The sequence below is a fragment of the Anabrus simplex genome, chromosome 7 (assembly GCF_040414725.1).
Source record: "Anabrus simplex isolate iqAnaSimp1 chromosome 7, ASM4041472v1, whole genome shotgun sequence".
Lineage (NCBI taxonomy): Eukaryota > Metazoa > Arthropoda > Insecta > Orthoptera > Tettigoniidae > Anabrus > Anabrus simplex.
In genome coordinates this window covers 225190820-225201527 of record NC_090271.1, presented here as the reverse complement: position 1 = coordinate 225201527, position 10708 = coordinate 225190820, and the positions used below count along the sequence as shown (strand labels likewise).

General features: G+C 41.2%; 1 protein-coding gene across 1 annotated transcript in view; it reads left to right on the top strand.

Annotated features, from left to right (window-relative positions):
• The first annotated feature begins 618 nt into the window (after window positions 1-618).
• Window positions 619-10708, top strand: part of RyR (Ryanodine receptor) — a 623761-nt gene continuing 613671 nt past the window's right edge. The window contains exon 1 of the mRNA XM_067151578.2: window positions 619-915. Within this exon, the coding sequence (XP_067007679.2) occupies window positions 862-915 (54 nt within the window). The 5' untranslated portion in view covers window positions 619-861. The remainder of the gene's footprint in view (window positions 916-10708) is intronic.

The following is a 10708-nucleotide window of genomic DNA, read 5'->3' as shown; positions in this document are numbered from 1 at the left end:
CGCCGAGGTGCCGGAATTTAGTCCCGCAGGAGTTCTTTTACGTGCCAGTAAATCTATCGACATTAGACTGACGTATATGAGCACCTTCAAATCCCACCAGACTGAGCCAGGAATAAACCTGCCAAGTTGGGGTCAGAAGGCCAGCGCCTGAACCGTCTGAGCCGGCGTGTTATATAGAGTATGGTTGCCTAGTTGAACTTCTTAAAACAATAATCACTACCACCACCACCACCATCTCAGATTTGTGCCATCTGGCCGTCCTGGTACTTGGAGAGAGGTCACGGTAGCCTGTACTTCTCCAAGCGAAGTGCACCTGTTCTCGGCGAACCCAAAATAACTCGCAGCTTTTCCTCTCCGTTTCATTTCCCCAGTAGCAAAATTTAGTTCTTAGCCGGGGATCTGTGAAGCTTATCTCAATTACGTGTATTTTATGTAAACACATATTGGATGTGTATTACAAGTATATTCATAAATCTTTAATACATTGGGGGATTTCAAGCGTTTGATCTGGAGTAAACGTACGTGTGGTCCTAGCTGTTCCGGCGCGAGGAGGGGGGCAATCCGCTGCTCGGAACAGCCTTCCTGCAGTAGAGACCCATACCCCGCTGCAGTCGCGGGGTGACGGTGGAGCAGTGAGCGGCAGACAGTACAGCACCGAATCGATCCCGATCGAATTTGAACCTCTAACCACAAGCAATAGTTTCCGTACGGCTTCGAAGGCAGCCTACCCCAGACTTTTAATTTTTTTTTTTTGTTGTGAAATCATGCCCTAAAAACTAACGATCTCCGCTATTAATTCTGGCGGAGTTATCTGGCTGAGGACTTACCTATTTTATTTGTGTATAAATATAATAGTTAAGAATGGCTGACAGTGAAGGGGGATCGGAGCAAGATGATGTATCATTTCTCCGAACGGTAAGTAGCATTATATTTGTTATATATTTTCAAGTCCCTTCCCTAGAATTTCCTTTTTTTTTAAAAAAAAGATTTGCTTCGAATATTTAATCTTCCATTACACTTGTTGCTACATCGTACAGATCACGATTACGCCTGGGATTTAAAAAACAGCAATTTTATTCTATCCACTGTATTAATGACTGTATAGGCTATGTTTTCTTCTTTTTTCTGGTTCAATCGTTATTAAGTCTTATTCTTACGCACGTTGTGCCAACAGTACTAAATTATTTCTCCATCTAATCAGCGAGTCTTACTACTCTAACTCTTAACCACAAGTCAGAAATACAGAAGAGGTTTTTAAGGAAGATTTCTTTGACATTCCTTAATTTCCACTTTGTTTGGTTTTATTCTAGAATCTTTTAACCAAATGTTTTTATTCTAGCTGCTAATTCCTTTGCATTGCATGAAAGATTATCTTCTCTTTACGTCGCTCAGTCATTACAGTACCTCTTCTTTAATTTCGTCTGTTACACATTTCCTTTCGTTGCTCTCTGCGAGGAGAGTTAGCGGTTGATTCCCTTTATTAAAGTTCGCTCTTGTATCCTGTGCCAACCGGAAACATTTGTCCGCAGTGAGGTTCAATAAAATTGTGTGCGTGTGTATGTGTACAAACAAATATCAGGTTTTTTCTTTCGAATTTACTATAGATTAGACTAAAACAACAATCTATCAGCAGTGAACGCTAACGTGACCCATTTCAATAAATTGCAGTATAGTTATTGTTGATATAATTCTCTGATAAACAATAGGGCACGTGATGATTTATGATACTGAGGTCACGAGAGACTTGCGCGTGTGCAGTTCTCTCACGTGTTCCATTGACTATGCTAGGTCGTATGGCAGCTCGGGCATGAATAAATGAAGAGGACAACACCATTCCGTGTTGAATGATCATATGAAGACAAATTAATCAAATTTCGAGGAGGGTAGGGTACTGAATAGTGCGACTAGCCTAAGTCTAGGTGGCTGTGACATCCAAAACTGTACTGTTCTTGTTGTTCTTCTTCCATGGCCCTTTCTCCAGTTATCTGGGTCCACACTAAAGTGGATTAATCGCTCTTTTATAGCCAGATGCCTTTCGTTTTTATATTGGTTTTTTGTCGCACCTACACACGCAAGTTTAATGGCGACAGTGGACTAGGACAGGGAAGAAGGCTAACGGGGCCTTACTTAATGAACATCCCCAGAATTTACCTGTTGTGTAAATGGAAAACCACGGAAAAAGACTATTCAGAGCTCCAAACAGTTACACGGCTCCAAGTTGCGCGGTCGTGCCCTTCCTGACGCTAACCCTATGTATTCTCTATTACGTGTTCATGTTTCTGTACTGGTCAGTAGTGCGTTGTGTTATATGCAACAATGATAAAGAAAAATGCCTAGACTCGTAGATCGGACGCCATTAAACTCTCCCACTCGGCCGGGAATAGAACCCGGGACCCACTGACCAGAAGACCTCGATGCTGATCGTTTATACAAGGAGCCGAACAATAAGAACAATTTAACAAATTATTTTTTGAATTGTCCGTTTCAGCCACCTAAGGTTTGCGATTACACTAATCCCTTCATTTTCTCAAGTTTCTATATCTTTCGCCGGTATTCCTTCATTCCTTACTCGCTCTTACTCGTTCTTCTTGCGAGAATACCCTTCTTGGCCTCTTTGGTCTCTCTTCGGCCAGATCCGCCACGTCTGCAATGTTCATCCTGAATACGCCTTCTTCCCTGATCCCACGCTTGTTTAAGATCATGAAATACTTCCTTTAACCACGAGACTCTTGGAAGGCGAGGGTCTTCTTTGCTATCCTTTATGGTTCCCTTATCCTGAGGTGACCATAGAAAGTCGTTCGCCTTTTCGTCATTGTGGTTGAGATCGTCTCAAACATTTCGTATAGCTTTTCATTTGTTTTCAAGGGGAATGTAAATGCACTTGTTACTTCTTTGAGTCTAGGATCTTCCTTAGAAATTTCCTTTCTTTCGATATTATTATTATTGATTAATATGAGAGGCGTCGAAGTGCCACAATATTTCCGTAAAAAAAAGGAAAATGCATCTCCTGTCATGCTTATCTGACAGCCTTTTTTCTTCTAGTTGCTTTACGTCGCACCGACACAGATAGGTCTTATGGCGACGATTGGATAGGAAAGGCCTAGGAGTCGGAAGGAGACGGCCGTGGCCTTAATTAAGGTACAGCCCCAGCATTTGCCTGGTATGAAAATGGGAAACCACGGAAAACCATTTTCAGGGCTGCCGACAGTGGGATTCGAACCCATTATCTCCCGGATGCAAGCTCACAGCCGCGTGACCCTGACCGCACCAGCAACTCGCCCGGTATATCTGACAGCTAACGCTCTTAAAAGCAAACTTAATGTATTGGAATTTGACCCCATATTAAGTAAAACACGCGAGTGCTGCTTAACCATCTACAATACGGAACCGGCAGAATATTTATTATTATTATTATTATTATTATTATTATTATTATTATTATTATTATTATTATTATTATTATTATTATTACATCATAGTGGAGATTGTAGTTCTTCGTTTTCTGACCACTTTACCACTTTATGCCACTTGTACTTCTCACTCTTTCTGGAAGACCCTTTATCCAAGATTCCGAACTTACTTCTTTCTTGTACCAGAACCAGTGCCTTACAGGGACCAGTCAGATCATCATTTATTGCGTTTGCCCATGGAGTGGTTCATTTCCAATTCTTGAAAAGATCAATGATCTATTGTGCGTGAGCAAGACGACCGTGAAACATAAGACGGCGCTTCCTCATATCAAGTGAGAGCTTAAGAGTACAGCTCTGCATTTGACCTCAGCGGATATTCGCCCTCGGAATTGAGACGTGGGCCACGGATTTTTCATACGAATTTCCTCTCTTTAATTTGGATCCTCCATATCTCACGGTGGTGAGTGATGGCCATTGCTCAGTAGCGTTTAAGACTCCAGGAGATGGTGTAGTGGTGGTTTTTGATCTGCCGTAAGATCGATCGGGATTGATAAGTTGGTTTACAGAGATGAGAAGCTGCTCCATGAGTTTGGTCTGATATTTTAGGGCTTCTTTCTCTGCTAAATGAAAGGAAATGATTTCTCCAAAATAACTAAAATGAACACAAGGTTTGATTTTTCTATATCTGGTTGTTGTTTGAGTCATCAGTCCACGGAGTGGTTTGATGCAACTCTCCATGTCAACCTATCCTGTGCTAACCTTTTCATTTCTACGCAACTGCTGCATGCTACATCTGCTCCAGTCTGCTTGTCATATTCATACCTTGGTCTACCACTACCGTTCTTACCACTTACACTTCCTTCAAAAACCAACTGCACAAGTCCTGCGTGTCTTAAGATGTGTCCTATAATTCTAATCTCTTCTTCTCGTCAAATTTAGCCAAACGATCTCCTCTCACCAATTCGATTCGGTATCTCTTCATTCGTGATTCGACCTATCCATCTCACCTTCAGCATTCTTCTGTAACACTACTTCTATTTTATTTCTTTCTGAGCTTGTTATCGTCCATGTTTCACTTCCTTACAATGCCACGCTCCATACGAAAGTAAAAAAACATCTTTCGATGAGGTAGAGTGGTTAGCTCTACTCCCTGCTGCTTTTTCCCCCAGTAATTAACCTGGTACCCACCTATGATGCAGGATGAGTGAACCTCAGGCCCGTGTGCACCTCCGGAAGTGGAAATCTCGTTTCTTAAATTGTTCGAATTCCAAACGGGGAATCGAACCCACGTTCTTCCGAGTGAACCGAACACGATTTTACCGCATCGGTCAGGCAGCCCCAAAGTCAAAAGTTCACTTTTAAAAATAAAACTAATTTAATTAACAGTAAAAATATAATAAACCTCATAGTGCGGAAATGAGCAAGCAATGGCGCATAAAACTTCACTTTAAGAGCGATCTGTAATTAAAATCACACACTTCCTGTTTTTATAACTCTTTGTCGTCAGTTAGTGTTGAATTCATTAGAATACAAGTCTAGAAAGGTGGTTGTTAGCCTTTTAAACCTGACACCGCTCTCGAAAGTTCCGGAGAGAGGCTGGGGATCTCAAGGTATAAAAAGTTCGCTGATAAAATTAGAAGTTGATTCAACGTGTGAGAGGCGCTGAATAAGTTGCTTGCTCTGAGCACTGGACACGTACGATACAGTTCTCCTCAAAATATCTCTCTATATGAAAATGTCTGTCTGCCTTCGAAACATCATATTAAAAATAAAAAAACTGGGCAGAATTTAATGACATTTTGCATAACAATTTCAAAGGGAACTGTTGCATGATTATGTTTTATTTGAAAATAATCTGTTTAAGATATAATAATAATAATAATAATAATAATAATAATAATAATAATAATAATAATCGTTTGGCCTCAGCTACCGTGTGCAGACATTTCAATTTGACGCCATCTGTCAAAATATCTCGGAATGGCATTCTTGCTCAATTTCAGAGTGTGAAAAATTAGCCTATTAATATAATTTACCGGTATACATTTAAAATTTTTCTTTTTCTTTCTTTCTTTCTTTCTTTCTTAATCCGTTTACCCTTCAGGGTTGGTTTTACCGTCGGACTCAGCGAGGGATCCCACCTCTACCGCCTCAAGGGCAATGTCCTGGACCTTGAGACTTTATGTCGGGAGATACAGCTGGAAAGGAGGGCCAGTACCTCGCCCAGGCGGTCTCACTTGCTATGATCAACAGGGGTCTTATGGGGGGATGGGAAGATTGGAATGGATAGTCAAGGAAGAGGCAAGGAAGCAGCCGTGGCCTTAAGTTAGGTACCATCCCAGAGAAGTGGGAAACCACTTCGAGGATGGCTGAGGAGGGAATCGAACCTCCCTCTACTCAGTTGACCTCCCGGTACTGAGCCCTCGTACCACTTTTCAAATTTCGTGGCAGAGCCGGGAATCGAATCTGACCCTCCGGCGGTGGCAGCTAATCACACTAACCACTACACCACAAAGGTGGACTTTAATTTATCTATTTCTGTGCTTTAATTACTGTTAGGGCAAATACATAATAATTATAAGAATAACATGGTAATAATTTCCGCTCCTGGTACACCCTCAGACCACAAAAACGGATTACTACGGAACGATGTTCTTCCTTGGTGGAAAGAGAGAGTGGCGCGGCCATCTTTACGTCGAAACAGTGCAAACTGTGCTGATCTGATAACGCTAAAACCTACCACAGACGTAGTCAATGGTGCCATGACCAGGCGAGTTGGCCGTGCGCGTAGAGGCGCGCGGCTGTGAGCTTGCATCCGGGAGATAGTAGGTTCGAATCTCACTATCGGCAGCCCTGAAAATGGTTTTCCGTGGTTTCCCATTTTCACACCAGGCAAATGCTGGGGCTGTACCTTAATTAAGGCCACGGCCGCTTCCTTCCAACTCCTAGGCCTTCCCTATCCCATCGTCGCCATAAGACCTTTCTGAGTCGGTGCGACGTAAAGCCCATAGCAAAAAAAAATAAAAAATGGTGCCATGTAGTGGCTGGTGAGCACACAACGTCATAGAGCCAACCTTAAGACAATTAGAGCAAACTCGCATAAACCTATTGACTTGCCTATGTATAATCCCAGCTCACTCCTCCTATACCCCTCCAAATCCACATCTCGAATGCCTCTATTCTTCTTCAGCGGCCATGCTCCCGTACCGTATAGAGCTATAATTCACACATATGTTCAGTCCTCAGCCCGAAGGCTGGTTGGAAACTCGACAGCTGCACCATTAGCTGTCATAAATGACTTAGGCATCACTGAAGAGGCGTGCTGGGGAAATGAGGAATGAAGTAGTTTCCCGTTGCCAGAAATTGATATTATATATCAGCCTTCCAATCCCACTGAAATGCCTGCACCAACCGACCCCATAAAAAAGACTGGCTTCATAAGGAATGGCATTAGTAACATCGCTCATACCTCAGTCACTTTCATATTGTCAAAGTCAAGAATAAAACAGAGACAGATCAATGAAAGTAACAAAATTGCTGTAGCCCATACCAGAAGACATAGTCCATTGTAAACACTAGGTCTCGCCAGCAAAGGCATACTCCACACATAACACCGTCTGGTCTCTTCCCCAGATCTTTCTATAGCAGGCCACAAACCAGGTTTTCCTTTTTGTCGAATCTTTCCTTAGCTACGGCAATTCAAGCTTTTATATCTGTTAGAGAATAGAGGTCATCAGTTGCAATGTCTCTAAGGTATTTAAACGTATTCATTTGTTAGACAGTTTCTATATCATGATTGTTGCTTTTTTACCTTTGCCTCTAAGTACAATGAATTTTGTTTTATTTTTGTTTGTGTTCATCCCATACTCTTTGAACTTGCTGTTGAGTTCTCTAGGCATTTTGTCGAGGCCATTACTGTTCTCCGCTGTTACTACCATATCATCAGCAATCCTCTTGTCTTCAATGTTGACTCCTCTCTTTCCAGCTAAACTTTGCAAATGATTTACTCCAAGTAAAGATCAAGCAAAGATGGTGATAAGCAGCAGCCCTGTCTAACTTCTCTCCCTAGTCCGATTTCTTCTGTTAATTCTCCTCCACCGCGCGAGTTGGACGTGCAGTTAGGGGCTCGCAGCTGTGAGCTTGCATACGGGAGATAGTGGGTTCGAACCCCACTGTCCGCAGCCCTGAAGATGGTTTTCCGTGGTTCCCATTTTCATACCAGTCAAATGTTGGGACCCTATCTTAATTAAAGCCACGGCCGCTTCCTTCCCACTCCCAGCCCTTTCCTATCCCCTAGTCGCCACAATGCCTATCTGTGTCGGTGCGATGTAAAACACATTGTAAACAAAATAATATTAATAATAATAATAATAATAATAATAATAATAATAATAATAATAATAATAATAATAATAATAATAACTCTCCTTCCTATTCTCACTCTTGCTGTGATACATTCCTTGATCAGTCTTCTCTCTCTCTCCATTCAAGCCCGTGCTAAACGTAGTTTGTGGGACCTAAAACGAATTTGGGAATATAGATGAGTAGAAGTTGTGAAGCCTCCGTGGCTCAGGCGGAAGCACGCCAGCCTCTCACCGCTGAGTTCCGTGGTTCAAATCCAGGTCACTCCATGTGAGATTTGTGCTGGACAATGCGGAGGCGGGAGAGGGTTTTCTCCGGGCACTCCAGTTTTCCCTGTCATCTTTCATTCCAGCAACACTCTCCAATATCATTTCATCTCTCATTCATTAATCATTGCCCCAGAGGAATGCGACAGGCTTTGGCAGACGGTACAATTCCTATCCTCGCCGCTAGATGGGGGATTCATGCATTCCATCCCTGATCCGGTCGAATGACTGGAAACAGGGTATGGATTTTCATTTTCAGATGAGTAGAAGTTGTATTCCTGGTAAGTGATCATAAATTCATCCCCTGTGGCAAGAACGTTAGAGAAATACAAGCCTTCCTCTGTGTAGCATATGCTGGGTATCTGCTCTAGATACTTGAATGTGTATTTAAAGCAACTATTTCAATCTACTTTGACCATTTTACGTCTACGCTTAACTGTAATGAAATAATTTAGAACATTTCACCTCGAAACTTGTATATTCAATTCTATGAAATAGTCCATCCCACACACATCCATACAATTTCGAATCCTAAACTAATTTGCTGTCGTTGTTGAATATCGTAATTGGACAAAACATATCTACAGTAGTGTATTAATAATGTGCTAGTAAACATATTAATTCCGTATCATGATCATATAACCTGCTCTGTGCTGGGAATGTAATGTAAATCAAAGTAAATAGCGAACCGGCTAATATAATTGGTAATACTATCGATGATGGAATTATTTGACATTGGCTTACAGCTCAGTAAGTTGGGTGGCCTGGAGTAACAGGTCCTTCGGAGAAGTAGATTTTCAGTCTAAACACCCGAAGTGCAGTCAACTTCTTTGCTTAAGCTTTACAGTGGGACGGTCTACTCTCATTAACAGTGAAGGATGTAGGTTCGTATTAGAAACAAACGGGTCTTTCTACGAATCACTAGAGGGTGGTTAAAGCATTGTGCACAAGGGGAGGGTTTTTGTTGACGTTACTGTTGGGTGATCAAATTTCCTACATTTTCCGAGAATGTCCTACGTTTCGACCTATGTCCTAGGGTCCAGAAAAGGTGCCAAAATATCCTACATTTGAATATTTCTTGCTTTAGTGTTTTTGTAAAACGTTTATGTATTTAGATGAAAACAAACCTGAAAATACAAATTTGACGTATGAAGGGGGAAGGGGTAGATCGTTTCAAAGTTACGACAAACTTTGAGCTGTATTTTCAGTTCCTGCAGATTTTAGAGCATTTATTTTCGGTATCAGACCATAATGCTAACGAAGAGGGATTGTTTCCTTTAATGTCTACCCAACTGACAGAAATTCTTAGTCATTTAAGCATTGAAACAGTGAAAGATTTTTTATTTATTAAATACAGCTTGAAACATTTTGAATGCTCAGAATTGTATAATTATGTATTGAATAAGGATGATTTATTGGTGAAAAACACCTCAGCAGACTATTAATATTTTTTCCCCTCTTGCATCAGAACCATGACTACCCCATAACGTGTTGTGGCTGTTGAAGTTACCTACTAGGATGAATGGTTTAGGTAGTTGGTGGATAAGGTTTCGTAGATCGTCACCTTGAAACAAATGACTGTTTGGAATATAAACATTGCAGATACATAGAGAAGGTGGTAGATGGACTGAAATTGCTACAGCTTCCAAATTAGTGTTAACAGTAATTTCTTTGGCATATATATTGTTTTTGATATAAGTAGCTACTCCTCCACTCGCATGATTCACATTAGTTCTATACTATTAATATTGTTACAATGTCATATCATGGTAAGAAAATTAAAGTTTTAATAGCATGATGTATTTCTTTTTTAAATCCATTCTAGAAGGAACCAGAAATTCATTTAATAACCTGCAATATGACGACAGGAAGGGCTCTAGGTAAAATGTTGTTGCTGGATAAAGTGTTATACATTTTGATGAAATGGCCCTACAATTCAGTAGTGACCATCTGGCCACCACTCTAGTCACAGTAGAGCATTAGTAAACGTTCAGGTTGCGTGTTGTTCGTTACTGAATGGAGAAGAGGCGTTATAGAAATGCGAGTTGGTGGATACGCTGCTAGTGTATGGGGAAAGTCGAGGAATAGATGTCTGTTTACGCAACGTTATCTGACTGTAGGGGTGATCTTGTGGGAGAATTTGGACTGCAAGTGAAAGTGTCACACCCTCCATCCTGTGCAAGAAAGCGTTATGAGGCGGTATACTGCTTTGTGTGGGACAAGACGATGGTTATTAGAACATGTTTTAAAATAATATGGTAAGGCACAATAACGAAATTGCACTGTTTATTTATATTTCTCTTCACTACGTTACTGGAGCCTTTCTCCTTTAGAGTAGACCGTCCCGCTGCACGGGTAAAGCAGCAGGGTTGCCGTAATATCGAGAGATTGGACTGACAATCTACTTCTCGGGAGCAGCAGTTTCTTTAGGCCACCAACTTACAGAGCTGTATGTATCGGGGGCACGCAGTACAACGTTTCTATCGAACGTAGATTTATATAATTTTATTATTGTTTTGTCATAGGAAGGCTGGTATTAGGTCAATATTGCGTAGGAATATATACTGTCACGTCTGATTCCGAACCTTCTACTAGAGATTTTAATCCTGTGTTGCCATTGCCCATATTATTGGATTGGCGAATCACACTATTGTTGTATTATAGAGATTG